At 40.6% G+C, this 16,864-nt stretch overlaps 1 protein-coding gene across 3 annotated transcripts in view; it reads right to left on the bottom strand.

Annotated features, from left to right (window-relative positions):
• The window catches only part of DIAPH3 (diaphanous related formin 3), a 568,557-nt gene extending 556,400 nt beyond the window's left edge, over positions 1-12,157 (bottom strand). For all 3 annotated transcript variants that reach the window (XM_068526481.1, XM_068526480.1, XM_068526482.1), the window contains exon 1: positions 11,727-12,157. In XM_068526481.1, the coding sequence (XP_068382582.1) occupies positions 11,727-11,906 (180 nt within the window). In that variant the 5' untranslated portion in view covers positions 11,907-12,157. The remainder of the gene's footprint in view (positions 1-11,726) is intronic.
• Between the last annotated feature and the right edge of the window lie 4,707 nt (positions 12,158-16,864).

Raw genomic sequence — 16,864 nt, forward strand, 5'->3', positions numbered from 1 at the left:
GGAAGACAAAGGATGAAGAGTTGCAGATATAGAAGATTACAGCAGCAATAGCAGGAAATTGAGCCAGTTCAAGCAGTACGGCCTTTATTTCCTCTCTGAAGAAGGTGTCAAGGTGAGTGTGAAGAGTCAGGAGAAACCATCTCTAAGATCATTTCAGCAAATGCTGTGGCATGTTCCTGTGCAGTACCAAGTGGGAGCTTCACACACACAGAGAATATCATTAAAGGATCCAAAAGAAAATAATAAAAGTCATCATTGCCTCTGTATGGGGAAAATCTGAACTGGTGGTCTGGGATGTAAGGGAGTCTTAGTGAATTTCACTCTGAACTCTTACACTGTTGGGCTTTTTAAGAGTTTCATACATTACTTTTTCAATTTAAAAAACTATTTACAACAAAACGGAATCAGGCCCATAGAGAAGGTAAAAAGAGTGAATACAGTCTCAGCATAAACGCTGAGAGAAATAAAAAAGGACGTAACCAAAAAGCTAGTTCAGGGCTTCCCTGGTGGCGCAGTGGTTGAGAATCTGCCAGCCAATGCAGGGGTCAGGGGTTCGAGCCCTGGTCTGGGAGTATCCCATATGCCACGGAGTAACTAGGCCTGTGAGCCACAACTACTGAGCCTGCGGCGCGTCTGGAGCCTGTGCTCCGCAACAAGAGAGGCCGCGACAGTGAGAGGCCCGCGCACCGCGATGAAGAGTGGCCCCCGCTTGCCGCAACTGGAGAAAGCCCTCGCACAGAAACGAAGACCCAACACACCCAAAAATAAATAAATTTTTTTTTAAAAAGCTAGTTCAAAGCCAGGGCTCTGGCCCAGCCTGGCTGCATTCACATCCATCATTCCCTGTTCCCAGCTGCAGCACCTCGGGACCATCCCCAAACCTCTCTCCCTGCCTCAGTTCCATCAAGTGTAACACAAGGGTAGTGAGAGTACCTACTTCAAAGCATTGTATTATGATTAAGTGATTAAAAGAGCGCCCAGCCCAAGAGAGCTGAATAAGCATAGCTATCATGATGATGACTGTGATCAACATCTCTGAAGACCCCGACAATCAGTGAGTCTGTAGATTCCTGATGTCTAAGGGCATCAGTTCACAGAGCTGGAGAGGTTTCTACCAGGATGCAGCAGCACGGGTCAGCCACAGAGAAGCCTATCAGGTTGTTCCAGGCTTGGAGATAGGAAGCAAGTGGACAAGAAGGCCAGAGCTGCTTTATTTGTTTATGTTCTACCTTATGTCAGGTTTGAGGAGGCGAGGAACGTGAAGGCATCCTAGTTCAAAAGGAAGCCCTGGGTTACTTTCATAGGGTGTGGGTTTAGTGTAGAGCAAATGTTGTCAGCAGGAGGCTGACAGAGAAAGAAAGAGAGGCAAGGTCAAGGGGATGGAGGTCTAGATGAAACAGAAAGGAGGGGATATACGTCCAGGGACCAAGCCTCTTGGCATGTTCCCCACTGGAATTAAGGTCAGGTCCCTGGACACAATGCAGGTGTCCAGCAGGAACGGAGGAAGGAGGATGGAGGAAGGTGGGAAGCAGAATAAAGGTCAAAATGCTGTCAATAACTGAGATCATGTCACATGCCCTTCAAGATGACCAGCCTGAGAGAATTCAACACTACAGAGGTGGAATCTCCCCTATTTTGGGGTTCGGGGACCAAAAGAATAAAAACTACAGTCTCCCACTTACAAAGTTGCAACTTTACGATGACGTGAAAACTATACTCATTCAATAGAAACTGTACTTCAAATTTTAAATTTTGATCCTTTCCTAGGCCAGTGATAGGTGGTAGGATACTCCTTCGTGATGCTGGGCGGACGGCAGCCACAGCTCCCATCAGCCATGCGATCACGAGAGAAACAATCACTCTGGACCCACACGACCAGTCTGTTTTTCACTTTCAGTACAGTATTCAATACATGAGATATTCAACACTTTATCATAAAATAGGCTTTGTGTTAGATGAGTTTGCTTGACCATAGGCCAATGTAAGTTTTCCAAGCACGTTTAAAGTAGCCTAGGCTAAGCTATAATGTTCAGTAAGTTAGGCATATTTCATGCATTTTTGACTTATTATATTTTCAACTTACAACAGGTTTATCGGGCCCCAGCCGCATGGTAAATCCAGAAAGATCTGGAATAACAGCTGTCATGTATTAACTGTTAGGCTCTGTGCCCAAGCTATTGTAACATGCATTACCTCAACTAATCATCACAATACTACGATTATCTATTCCATTTTACAGATAGGATAACTGAGGCAAAGAAGTTAATTTGCCCAAGGACATACAGCCATATTTGAATCCAGCCCAAGCCCTCTTTATCACAGCGGTTGGAGGGTTGGAGGGGGTGTTCTAAAGCCACGCTGCCAGGCCCCTGGAGGAGCTTGAGTCGGCAGGCTCGGTTCTCCAATGACCCAGATATGTTTCTGGTAGTCTTTACATGCCCTCACCCACCACCACTGCAATCTTTTATAAAAAGAAAATAGACATTTAGGGTATATCAATATTGTTTAAATTAAAATTAATCATGAATAGATTAATGAACCAAGTGGTGTAAGGTTACAAGAGTAGTTTTGCATAGATTTTCAATTAGCCAAGTGTTCACATCATAAGCTCAAGCCTTTATCAGGCGCCACCAAGAGAGAAAGTGACTTCCAAAAGCTTACAAACATATGCATACAGCAACTGAAAGCAGGCTCGAGATAACACATCAATAAGAGCAAAATGATACCCTCAGAAGATAGGATGAGTGCAGTTAGAACATGGTTTTAATGAAGACCATCACCTTTTATAAAGAAATGAAACTGTCATACTGAGTTTCTGAATGTAGATTATGTGCACTCTATTTTTCATGTTCATTTCTCGGGCTGTCAATTTTTCATTAGAAATGAATTGTAATTGTCATTATGAATTGCATTCTATCCAATGTTTTGATAAACAAAAACAGTTTAATACTATAGTACAGTCCATAATCAATGTCACCAATTTGTAAATCCTGGTTAAAAACTGAATGTTACAAAGTTTCATTTTTATGACACCCAAATAAACAGCCTGCCTCAGGAAAATGCAGCAATTACAGGGTAAACTCCCCCGCATCTTGGGAAGACACCTCACAATAAAATTAGCTAAAGAAATGTAACATTACAGATCTTACAATTAGATTAATCCATGTATCTTACTGAGAGTTTCAAGAAATTCTACACCTTAACCCCAAAAAAGGCATATACTTTTTTTTTTTTTTTAACATCTAGAATGACTTAGAATTGGCAATAATTTCCTTGGAGAGCTTTGAGCAGGATATTTAGCCATCTTTAATCCATGAAGGTTTGACGTGGACCACAGCTATTTGGTCCAAGGCCCTCAGCACACAGGATGCTCTTAGTACATGTTTGATACATTAAATCCCAGTGGCCACTTTTTTTCTGGTATTTAAGATGGGCTATGATGCTCAAAGATGGAGAGATTAGAAAGTTATTAGGTATTAATTCCATTCATGGATCTATTTTCAGGGAAAAGAGAGAGATATAAATTGGAACCCCCCACAACAACAACAAAAATATTAATCAAAATTTTTAAAAAATTTAAATCCTGTAAGCCCTTACTTCAAAGAAATGAAGAGTAAACATTATAAGGAGATATAAATAGAAAGGGAAGAAATGAACATTTCAATAGAATTTATGATGTTTCATTTCTGAAGCTTACTGGTGAGCAGTTACATGGTGTTCTATACCTCTTTTGTATGATAAAGTATATTGTTTAAAGATTGCAAGGGAAATGTTGACCCTTAGAAAAGCACTTAGAGGTAAACTGTTTTAAAGCACATTGTATGCATCCTTCACTACTGATAAATACTTGCTAATCACTTTTCGCTCATCATGAAACAAAAGACTAAACAAAGGTGCAAAACCTTTGCCTGTTCAAGGACTCTCCTAACGTCCTCTTAAGTCATCTCCAGGTTCCTCCAACTGAGGTCTGCAGGGCCCTTCCACAGACTCTCCAATTCTATCAGACTTTTGAAACTTTGTATTTTTCCAAGATTATATTAAACGTTAGAAATAAAGCAAGCACGTTCTGTACAATCTGAATGACCCCTCTAGAACCACGTTCCATCAGGCACTTTTGGTGACCATGCCTGCATCTGTGTGCTCTACCAATATGGTATCAGCAGGCCCAACAACATAGACATCATGCCACGTACGGTTCACAAGCTCCTGCACTTAAGAAGAATTCAGTTTCGAAAAGCTCTAATAATTCCAAAATGGCACTATTCAAGGAACGATATACCCAAAGCTATGGAAAGTTAAATTTCAAGAGAAAAATGAATATAGAGGCTGGTGGTCTTGGCTCCAATTCTTTCTGCTCTTTTTCAACAGTTTCATATAATTTACTAAAAAAAAAAAAAAAAAAAAAAAAAATTTACATATGGCTCTTTTCTTTTTATCATAAGAGTTCATTACTTCACCCAGAACCTCAAGTCCAGACCTTGTGAAAAAAACAGGGATGTTAGATAACAGGCCTCCACCAACAGTGTGGAGCCAGATCTTTGGAGCCATCAGTCTGTGCTTAGCCTCCTCAGCTCCGGAATTCCATTTCTATCCAAGAGTCAAGTTGACAAAAAGGAAAACAGCAAACCTCACACATATCTTTCCACTATTAAATCCAACAATGATGACTTAATTTCAACAAAAATAATTATCAATCACATTAAATTAATGTTGTTAATTTAAATTTTATGGGTTTTATAGTTTTGTTTTGGATTTTATGTGTAAATCTGTTTTGTAAAAGAGCCATAAGCATGAAGAGTTATACTTGGTTTTATATCTGTACATAGATAAGTAACGTTATTTTCACTATCACTCAATCCACAATGGAGTATCACAAGAATTTTTTTTCCTAAGTTTGAGGTCGTTTCCTTTGCAAGTTTCTTTTTGTAGGTTTCGTTGGTACCTAAGTTTCATAGTTGCGTAAAACTCGTTTTACAAATAAGAACATACCCCTCAGAAAGCTTCAGAAGCTTGCTCTGACCTTTCAGCCATAAGAATCAGAAGTCTGCATCAATGCACATGTCACCTGACCTGCCAGGATAAGACCTGGGAACAGAATGCCTCCACCTCAACATGAGGAAAAAGTCTGGTCCAATTAAGATTTCCCAGTATAAGAAAGTTATTCATATATCCAATGTAACATCCCCAATGCCCTAAAATCTAGACCAAAATTCTACTACTACTACTATTACTGCTAATGATGACAACAACAAACCTACCAATGGTAAATATTTAGAGGTTACAGTGCTGTTACGGGTCCTGTTCTCGGCCCATGACATTAACTTTTAATCTTCCCAACAACCCCATTTTACACATGAGGAAACAGGGACAGAGAGAGGCTAAATAACTCACCCAAGTTCACACAGCTAATATGTGACATAGCTGGAATTGAAGCCCTAAAAATGGTACAAGTCACTGCTCATAAACATTATTCATAATGCCTCTTCTACAAAAAACTGTGAGAAAGGTTGGCAGTGGGTCTTTTGAAGAATAAAATCTATGGCAAAGCATTTCCGAGTACTTTTCATTAATTAGATAGAAACTTGAATACTCCTTCACCAAAACTTAACTTACTGAAACTCTTAAATTCTCCTCTAAGTTAATAATGATTATGTGATTTGCTATTTGAGAAAATTACTCCCAATGGTAAGGTATTTCAATGCCACCCTCCTGCTATTGAGAGAAAGTTACCTTTGTAGATCCTGTTCAAAGAAAGCTCGTGCTTTGATCCTTAATATCTCATGAAGTAAAAGGTTATGCTTAATCTATATTTTATAGATCTAAAAGTCAAATTAGTTTCTGGGATAAACAAGCAGAGTGTGATGGTAAGCATATTCTGTAGCATTCATTTCATTCCTAGTTTGGAGGATACTATGTGCTGAGTTAAAGACAATTACGTTAGTGTAATACATAGCAGTTTTTTCTTGTATTATTCTGCAAGCATAAACAAGTTATACACAGGTTAATTTACATTCTATGTAAAAAGCCAATTTTAAATCCAATCTATAAGGCAATAAATATATAAGGATTCTAGGACACAGCAATAAAGTTATGCCATAAAGTAGAGTTAATTTAAGACAACAATAATAAAAGCATGACAAATTTTAGCATTCTACCAACTGCACAAAGGTGTTTCAGGTAACATCTGTTCAGAAGCAATTGTTACAAGACAGACTAGATGAGATGCAAGGTTTCACAGTGCAATAAATGTACGTCAGTTTGCTTCTTCATAATTAAAGACCCAAGTCTTTGAAAAAAGCAATTAAGCCTTGCTCTAAATCTAAGACAATTATCCCTGCTCCCACCCCTTTTTACTCACAAAGAAAAGATCCAGAGTGATCCAGAAGTAATAAATACCATATATTATCCATTTTCAGCAGCTAAATATACTCCCCAAAAGCCACTTGATATATTTTGTTTTCTTGATAAATCATCTATTAACAAACAAAAGTAAACTTATTTTTCCTGTTAGAAGGATAGAAGAAAAGAAAGTCTGGGATGATTCAGAGCAATTTACATTCAACGCTCTGTATCCGCAGGTTCTGAATCTGACTAGTCAACCAAACACAGATCAAAAATATTTGGGGAAAAAAAGTTCCAGACAGTTCCACAAAGCAAAACTTGAATTTGCCACACGCTAGCAACTATTTACATAGCATTTACATTGTATTTACAACTATATACATAGCATTTACATTGTATTAGGTATTATAAGTAATCTAGAAATGATTTACTGGAGAATGTGCATAGGTTATATGCGAACACTATACCATTTTATGTAGGGGACTTGAGCATCCATGGATTTTCGTATCCGAGGAGGGTCCTGGAGCCAACCCCCGTGGATACCGAAGGACGACTATACTTAGAAGACTGGACTGAATAAAGTGATTTTTACCTTATGAAGGTTTCAGTGCCTGCTAGGTTAGGTGGAATTCTGACATGAATAAAACTCAGGTGCCTAAAGCCTTCAACTAAGAACACCACCTCCAATTCTTGACAGTGCAACTCTAGGACAACTGAGAGCATCACTTTAGCTGAGGACTCAATGAAGAAATAAATTCAAAAAGAGCACACAGAAATCACTGGTGTCATTATCATAGTTGCTTTATGATAATGATACAGCACAGCAAGATGAATGAAGCTTCTAGTCATTATTCCAGGAAACCAAACTGTGGTTATCTAATATTCGCTCAAATCACGAATCTTCCAAAATAAACGATACCACAGGAAGAGATTTAAATGAATCTGATGGTTCTCCTAAAACATACATTTATAAACCGTGAAACCAAAACTTTCAATGTGGTCATCCTCATAACTGCTGTTAGTTTCCTGTGGCTGCCGTAACAAATTACCACAAACCTGATGGCTTAAAACAGCAGAAATGTGTTCACCTGGGCTAAAATCAAGGTGTCAGCAGGGCCGATCTCCCGATATGGGAGAAGAGTTCCTGGCCTCTTCCAGTTTCTGATGGCTGCCAGCATTCTTCGGCATGTGGCTGCATCCCCAATCTCTGCCTTGTAGTCACCTCACCTTCCCCCTTTCTGTAGTCAAATCTTCCTCTGCCTCCTTCTCATAAGGAAGGGTGTTTGCATTTAGGGTCCACCCTGATAATCCAGGAAAATATCCCCATTTTTTAAAACTTAACTTAATCATGCCTGCAATGTCCTTTTTTTGTCATTAGGTAACATTCACAGGTTCCAGGAATTAATGTGAATGTTAAGACGTGAATAACTTTGGGGGATCATTATTCAGCCTACAACACCTGCCTCCAAATAAGCCCAAGGAAATAAGGCAAGCAGGCACTATTCTCACCAAGCCCACTCCGATTTCAACTCTCAAGTTCCCAGTACAATAAGCAAAAGTTCTCCAACCTAATACCTCTTCCCACCTCACAATCTGCCTATAATCAGGAAATCACTAATTCTATATTCATTAAAGGCATTACTAACTACTGTTAATGGTTCCTGAATGAAAAAAGAAGCAGTAAAGCAGTAAAAGTAAAACTCCCACCAGCATGGGAGAGCAATACAGGATAGTGACTAAGGATGTGTACTCTGGAGCCAGCTTGCCTAGGTTCAAATCCCAGCCTCGCCCACTGGCAGCTGTGCAACCAAAGGCAATTTAACCTCTGTACCTCAGTTTCCCTTTCTAGCAAACAAGGCTAATTAATACTATCTACCTCATAGGGTTGTTATAAGGGTTAAAGCACTTGAAAGCTATGAAGCACCTAGAACAGTGCTCGGCTCCCTAAGGTTAACTGTCATTGCTAACAATGACCAAACACAGCAGACATACAGATATTAATGGGCATGGTGAAAAACCTCTCACAACCCAAACTGATGGTACTGTAATGACATAACTGGACAATAACAATCTATACAATGGAAACCATGATTAGATAGATGCCAGATTTACACTAAAGTCTGTGAGAACTTAAAGGATATTCCTAACTGAAAAAGAAGAGCTACTCTTCCAGCTTGGATCATGGAATTTACTGGCCCCCTTTCAAAGGGCTGGCACACATCCTAGAGATGGAAACTTCTCCAGAAGCCACACATCCTGCTCTCACTCTGGATCTGGTGGCCACCACTGTGCGTACTGTGTGTTTCTAATAGTGGGAGGTAAGAATGGAATACCCAGAATCACTGACAGGCTTTTCACGACGAGTAAGAAACTGTTTTGTTTTGTTCTAGAAGGGAAATAGGACTCAGATCCAGGTACTGACGGTGTGACCTAGGGCAGGTACAAGTTTAATGATCCTACTGAATTCTTTTCCCCTTCACATTCTTCACCCAGGTTCCTGCATTGTCCTTCCAGCCTCCACTGGTTGCAAGCCATCTCCCAGTAACTATCCCAGTACCTTAATACACACACACTGCTTGCCATATTCTCTGCTGAAATCAAGTTGGTTAGTTCGCAAGCAGCCCAAAAGAAGTTGATTCATTACGCAGCCAAACTATCCTACATTTATAATAGACAAACTTCTACTATTTACACACATCTATGGGGAGAAGTTCTATGCTAGAGATGTTTATACATAATTCAGAAGTAACCTGAGGCCCGCAACCAAACATGCAGTAGAAAACAAGGATTTGTTTGTCTGCTTTATCCAGGTTCATAGTAAAACAGGACTTCAGTGGGGACCAGAGCTCCTGCCTTCTTACACTAAGAGAGGAGCCAGTGGCCAGGTTAGCCCTGAGTTCCACTACCAGTTTGTAGCTTTGTGGTTGCAAACACCAAGTACCTACATTATCCCTACTCCTGTCCCATCACCAACCTGCATTACTTGTTCCAGTCAAAAGCAGCTGCCCCAGGCAACTACGTGACCTAATGACTAGGTGACCTGAAGAGATTCAGGCTAGCTAGCATCACTTCATCCCAAATCAAGAGAAAGCCAAGAACCAACTTGATGTCTGACAGTACAGCAGACTGAACAACTGAACAATCATTTTTTGAGGCATTGCAGAGATCTCGTGAGCAAGAGGTGGTCTCCAAAGATCACCCTCCAACCCATTAACAAGTGTTACTGGAGTGGGACTGAGAACAGTGAGAAGTAGGCAGACTGGGAAGGGCTGCTCAGAAGGTAACCTTGAGATTGGGATACTGAGCCTAGGCCAGGACAGAGTTAGAGCTGAGCCTGGAACCCCAGGCCCTCTAAGAGCCCAGTTCAATAGGGAGGTGGCAACCCCAGGCTCCTGGTGGAAACAGACTCAGATCATCTCCAGAGAAAAGCCTCCCCAGTTAGGTCTCCTAGAAGACAGGTTAAGACAAAGCAATGAAATTATTGAATTTGCAATTATTGAAATACAAAGTTTAACAAGTGCAGAGGGAGAGACCAAGATACCATGGGTGCAAGTCAATGTCAGACAGTCCAAAGATGCACATACCAGAACTGCCAAATAAAGAATAAAAAGAGTAAAGTAGGAATTGTCTAAAGAAATAAAAGAATAAGAAACAAGGAATATCAGGAATACAGTAACCAGGCAGATTTGAAAAAGAAACAAATGGAACTTACAGAAATAAAAAAATAATTGATAACGCACATATTCACAAGTTAAATAGATTAGACATAGCTGATAACAAAATTAGTGAAATGTAAAATACCAAGAAATTACCATGTAAGCAAAAATCTAAATTAGTTTGCGAGATTACAAAGAATCCAAATTACTTCTAATAAAGTTTTGATTCAAATCAGACCCCTATCTAAAAACACGCACAGTATTTTAGATGTTTATTACATTTAAGGCTTAAAAGTGTCTTCAGACATTTTTTCATCTTTACAACATACCTAAGAAATGAAAAACAGCACAGACCCTAGAACTCACATCACCTGATACTTTTCTCAAGAAAACTAAACTTAAATATTATCTTAGGTTCTGTTTTCATGACCTTCGTGCTGGAATGAGTCACAGAAAATTACACTTCATGTATCCTGGAGCACAGAAGTCGGAGACAAAATGGAATGACAACATTAACCCAGAGAGTAAACTGTAAAAGGAAGAAAAGTCATTGCCCAGTGGATTCTTCTCATATGGGATAGAATCTTTCATTGCCAATCTAACCCTATCTTATTTATTCCTCAGCTCTGTCAAGATAACAATCAACAACATAGTTGATCCTTCTGCAAAATTTCACCATTCCTATGGCCATCTTGATACTTAATTTTGTATAACTAATCCATGTTGTCCCTCATTTTCAGTATTCTGATACATCTCTTAGCTCTGCTCTCAGTTTTATTCATCTATCATTTTTAATTGTTATATGTAGCTACTCACTCCTCCTCCAGAAGACTTTATTTCCTTCATTTGTGTATCCTGACTTACATTCCTAACAACTTTCATTTGTTCACAGAAGGCACATGCTGTGCTGTAAAATTTCACCTATGACTAAAATGTTTTTCCATATTCCTACGTAAAATGGAGGGGTTAGTATTAAATTTTCAATTCCACTGGTCTCACCCCAAATGTATCCACTCTCTATGTGATTAATTTGTGATTTATTTACACACACACAACAAAAACAATCTTCACTGTCTATTCTTTCACTAGTTGATGCCAACAGAAGGATTTACAAGGCGCTAATCATGACACTTCCTTTGACTGTTGAAGTGAGTAAGAGAAGCAACCAGAACAGCAGGTTTCAAATACTTAGACTTCTTTCCAAACTAAACAAAACATTCTTTAGCAGTGACCACATGACCCGCCAATTTTTAAACGAGCTGTTTCAACTTGGAAAACCATAATCTACTTTTAAAAATTCTTCTTGGGATTTAAATATTAAGCAGAAAAAGAAATACTATCACCTAAAAGTTCACTTTGATTATCTCATACCCTCAGATGCTGGGGGGGAAAGGAAAAGTTTAACTTAAAAAAATGCAAAGTCCATAGTGACGTCAATACTCAGACATTTGAACTGCTTCTCGCGTCAGCCTTAAAAAATTTGGGTCAACACACTGATCAGGGTATTTGTCAAAGGATCCAAATAGAATTGGACCCTGCCGTCATAAATCTATGAAGAGATTGGCAGCTCTGACAATCTAGAACAAAATGTAGTCCCCAGTTAGGGCCTGTGGGCCCACCCACGCTGTCAGTCAGGTCAGAGCTGAATGACATTGAAGGACCCGGGACCGAGCCGCAGCCTACCGGCACTGTGGGAGCTCCCCCACCCCAGCTTCAGGCCTAACTTACAAACTTAAGGCGTTTCTCTCCAGGCTCCTCGGGGCCTCCGGGCGGCGGAGGGTGCTGGGGGCCCTTCCTGCGCGGCATCTTGCTGTCCCGGCAGCTGCGGAACGAGGCGGAGGAGGGATATGGAGCCCCGGCGGCCGAGCCCTGCGCCGCGGGGTGCAGCCGTGGCCGGTACCGATCCATGCTTCCCGGCAGCTCCGGGGGAGTAGGAGAGGAAAGAAGGCGGCAGCTCTACAAGCCACAGGCGGGAGCCCAGGGGTCTGCGGCGCACTCGCCTTCCCGGTTCCGCCGCCCACGCCGCCAGTTGGGTTCAGCCCAACCGCTGCCTCCCGGGCCGCAGCCAACACATCCGAAAATTCCCGCCGCCGCTGACCGCACGGGACCCGCCAATCCCGCGCCGCAGCCAACACATCCGAAAATTCCCGCCGCCGCTGACCGCCCGGACCCGCCAATCCCGCGCTGCGCGATCAGTGACGCTCCCGGGAGCCGCCCCTTCCGGGCAAAGAGAAACGTGATTGGCTGTTCCGCCCGTTCCTTTCGCTGCTCAAGCTTCTGTTGGTCCAGGCAGCCCACCTTAAGGGGACTGGGTGGGATCGGGTTTGGGGAAGCGTGGAGGATTTACGGGCAAGTCTCTTGTCTGGGTGTATTTGGAATTTGGAGAATGGGTTCCTGCTAACCTGGGAGTCTGGCGAGACCCGCCCTACACCACCATTTGAGCAGCGCTGGGATGTGAAATCATCTGCTAAACTTCTCTGCACGTCTCGGGAGGTCTCAGTGCGATGGCCACTGGGAAAAGTAGTTCTGGGACCCGTACTTGAAGGGGTGCTAAGCGGGAGAGAACCACAGCGCCCACGGCGCTCCATAAGGTGCTTTCTCGACAGATTGTCAAAACGCCTGCTGAGTGCCGGAGTGCTGCGAGCCCGCTCAGGGTGGCAGAGACGGCCACCAAAAATCAGCGCTGGGCCACGCCCTTAAGGAGCTCACAGTCTTATGTGCTTCACAAATCCTTACACAAATAACAAAATAATGTAAATGTTACAGCAGTTAATTTAAAAGTTCATTGAGAACAAAAGAGAGAGGAATTGATATTAAATCTGAAGGAGGGGATTTGGAAAGACTAAAGGAAGGATGCCTAGGTTTTCTCTTAACAGAAAAGAGTGGCAGGACTTTCAGATAAAAGACGTTCCAGGCAGGAGCAAGGCCAAGAGGAGTGAAGAACAAAGAGTTGAAAAAACTTCAAGGGCACGTAATGAAGGGCCTCGAGCTGAAACCATTCCGAAGAGTTTATTGTGTATAGCCAAGGTCGAGATACAAGGCCAAAGCAGTTTTCCCACACGCAAGCGTGCTTTCTTTCCCCTTTAAAAGCAGTCTCTCCCTTTGAACTGTTTCCTTAAGCTACGCATCTTCTGACTCCATGGAGGTGGTGTGGGTAAACATGCAGTACTGATTTGGGTACAAGAAACAACTCTAAGAACTCAGGAAATTAGCACAGAGGTTGAGAAAATTGGCCTTAGTTTCAAGTAGGTCTTCACACTACAGTTTTTTGTTGTTTTTTTTTGGGGGGGGGGTTGTTTGTTCTATGTTTATTTGTTTTTATATTTGTTTACCAAAATTTCTGTGCCAGTCTCTGTCCTCAAAAAGCACCTTATTTTTAGGGGAAAGTCCAGGAGAACAGAAAGTTCAGGAGAACTGCAAGTAGTTCCTATGTATTGGTGACCGTTAGACCCAGATGCAAATTTTATTCCTGTTATTTACTAGCTATGTGATGTTGGAGGTGATGTTAAAATTTCTTTCTTTTGCCTTTCCATATGCAAAAGGGGATGATAATAATACCTAACAAGCAGTGTTGTCAGGCTTAAATGAGATAGCATATGTAAAGGTCTTAGAAATGTCTGTGAAAGCCTCTCCCACCACAGACCACCAGGAGGAACATGTGTAGTTGAACCAGTGGAATTTGTTACTCATAAAGAATGGGGCATGCACTATGGGATGGGGTTTCTCAGTAAGAGGGTGTTAGAAAGGACTTACAGGATTTGGACTTCGGTTATGTGATTTTGGAAGACTCCAGAAAAAGAATGAGAAGGGTTACTCTGAATTTCAGCGCTGTCAGGGATTGGGGACGGTTCGATGAGTGTGCATCTTAGTAAATCTTATCTAGAAGGATGGCAGGCTAAAGAATGAGGCTAAAGCTGTAACTGACAAAGGAGGAACAGTCATTGATAGTCTCGGGAGGTTTGGTATTTAGTGATTTGCCCACTGACCTTATTCTGTAAGATTGGTTATTTCCTTGAGAAGAACAACAGGGCCTATCTGTGAGTGTCAGGCCAGCTTCTAAAAACACTGAGGCCCAGCTGGAAGTGGCAACTAGTTCCCTGATGTCAAGGGCTGCTTTTTTCTTTCTCAGGTCCTTGGCATGTAGATGGTACTAAATAGAAATAAGCAGGAGGTCTTATAATTTATTTTCAGGCTTTACATAGAGCACTCTGACATTTTTCTCATAGAAATTCTTTGCAACCACAATGCACCTGCGAAAATAATACATTTGTCTAAATTTCACATTTTTAAAGTACATTTTATATGTGTTTATTATTTAAACATCACAAAAGCATGCACTGCCCCTCATTCTGATGCCCCAACAAGAAGGATATGATATACCCTACTGAGTCAACAATTTTGGAAGTGCAACCTTGTGCCAGCCTTGGTACCCAGGGCTAGGACAAAGTTGAATGGAACCAAAGGCAGACCTGGAGAAGCTTGGAACCCAGGAATATGTTTCTTTCCTTTATCATATCTGTTCATTCTAAACATCTAGACAATTAGTAATGCAATCCTTGTGAGGGTTCACTCTTAATGACTATATAAGAGAGAAAGTTGTGAAAAGTTGAGGGAAGGGATGGATCATTCCCATTCAAAATTTTTTTTTAGTGACAAACAATTTTATGAGATACCATTTTACCCTCATCAGACTGGCAAATATTACAAAGTTCCACATCACCAAGTTTTGACCAAGATGTAGGGATTTCTTCGTAGATGATAAGAGTGCAAAACTGGTACAGCCAGTTTGGGCAGCAACTTGGAAACACCTAGTAATGGTGAAGGTACATGTACCTATGACCCAGCAATTCCATGTCTGAAGTCTACCTGGAGAAGGCCAAAGATGCCGTACAAAGGTATTTCCTGAACATTTGTAAGAGCAAAAAAGGATAAAGCATTTAGCCATCCTGCAGTCAGAGAATATGTGGATAAATCTCAAAAATAAAGAGGAAAATCAAGTGGCAAAATATATATATATACATGTATATATAAATGTAATGTGTACGTGTGTGATAACACTGCAAAAACATGAGGGAAATAAACACAACAACCTCATCTAGTTCCAAAGAGGAAAGGAAGAAGAAGGAAGGAATTAAAGCTGAAATGTTATAGCTGAAGTATCGGTAAATGTTTTTATCTATTAAAAGTGAAAGATCTGAAGTAAATCTAGCAGAATGTTAACACATATTTAATCTCACTGGTGGGTATATTTGTGTCTATTTTATTTTTTATTATTTTCTGTAATTTTCTGTTTATTGGAAATGTTTCATATTAAGGGTTTTTTGGGGGTTTGAAAATAAGTTTTTTATATATAAGGTTTTTAACAAAATACATAAGCTAACAGAAATAAAGTGACTTTAGAAATAGCTCCCTTAACTCTTCCCTTTCCTTCAGAAAATTTTAGTTTGTTGGCATTGAGACGACAATGAGCTATTAAGTTCATGTAAGGAAAAATGAAATAATTAATTTCCTTTTAGGATGACTTTAATTTTTTTTAAATTTTGAGTAATCAGTCATATTTCCTCCTCCACCTGCCTTTCCACTTTTTTTTCTGTCCTCTCTTCTCACTTGCATTTCCCTTCTCTCCCTTAAATTAGCACAGAGGTGGAGAGCTAGGAAACAAGGAAAACCGCTACATTTCCCTCTTTCAGTTAAACTACAAATTCAGTTCTTTGCCATGAGTACTTTCCAAGTGGTCAGTGCATTAAAACAAGAACCACTTAATAACAAGCCTAATTCAAGCTTAAGTAATTTAACTTTATCATTTTCATCATTGCTTTACCACCTGACTACAGTGGAGGAATGCCTCACTGTACATAAATTCTGTAGCATTTTGTGCTTAATGACAGTGTATTCAAATAATTGGCCATTAGCACGGACTTTGCGCTTTCATTCCGAACCCTCAATGACAAGATAAAACAGTGTTGCCTCCCGGACGGGATATGAGGCATGGCTTCTTCCACACTTTCCACATGCTTGTCCGTCTTGGTTAAAATTGCTGCTGTTTTACAATAGAATGTTAGGTGAGAAAAAAGCAAATCACATCCACAGAATGACCACTGGATACAGTTATATAACGTATGTGTCTACACCAGTGTTTCTCGGCCTCGTCACATTAAATTCTGGAGCTGGATAACTCCTTGTTATGGGAGGGACTGTCCTATATACTGTAGGATGTGTAGCAGCATTCCTGACTTTTACCCACTAGTTGTCACCAAAAATATCCCCAAGCATGGCCAAGTATCCCTGAAGGGCTGAGTAATATTTCACTGTATGGATATAGCACATTTTGTTTATCCATTCATCAGTTGATGGTCATTTGGATTTTTTTCTACCTTTTGACTATTATGAATAATGCTGCTATAAATATTCACGTACAAGTTTTTGTGTGGACATAAGTATTTCTTCTCTTGGATACACGCACAGGAGAGAAATCGCTGGGTCATATGCTAACAGTTTAAGGAACTGTCAGACTTTTCCAAAGTAGCTGCACCATCCTACGTTCCCATCAGCAGGGATGGTTCCAATTTCCTCACATCCTTGCCAACAATTTTTTCTTTTACCTGACTTTTTGAACTTAGCCATGCTAGTGTGTGTGGAGTGATATATCATTGTAATTTTGATATGCTGCTTATTTTTTGTAAAGAAAATGTTACTGAAATACAGCTATGCCTGTTCTTTTACGTATTGTCTGTAGCTGCTTTTGCTCTACAACTGTAGCGTACTTGGGACAGAGACCATATGGCCTGCAAAGCCTAAAATGTTTACTATCTGGCCCTTTACAGAAAAATATTTTCTGACCCCTGCTAAATTATTTTTCCCCCTTG

Source organism: Eschrichtius robustus, chromosome 18, assembly GCF_028021215.1.
Source record: "Eschrichtius robustus isolate mEscRob2 chromosome 18, mEscRob2.pri, whole genome shotgun sequence".
Lineage (NCBI taxonomy): Eukaryota > Metazoa > Chordata > Mammalia > Artiodactyla > Eschrichtiidae > Eschrichtius > Eschrichtius robustus.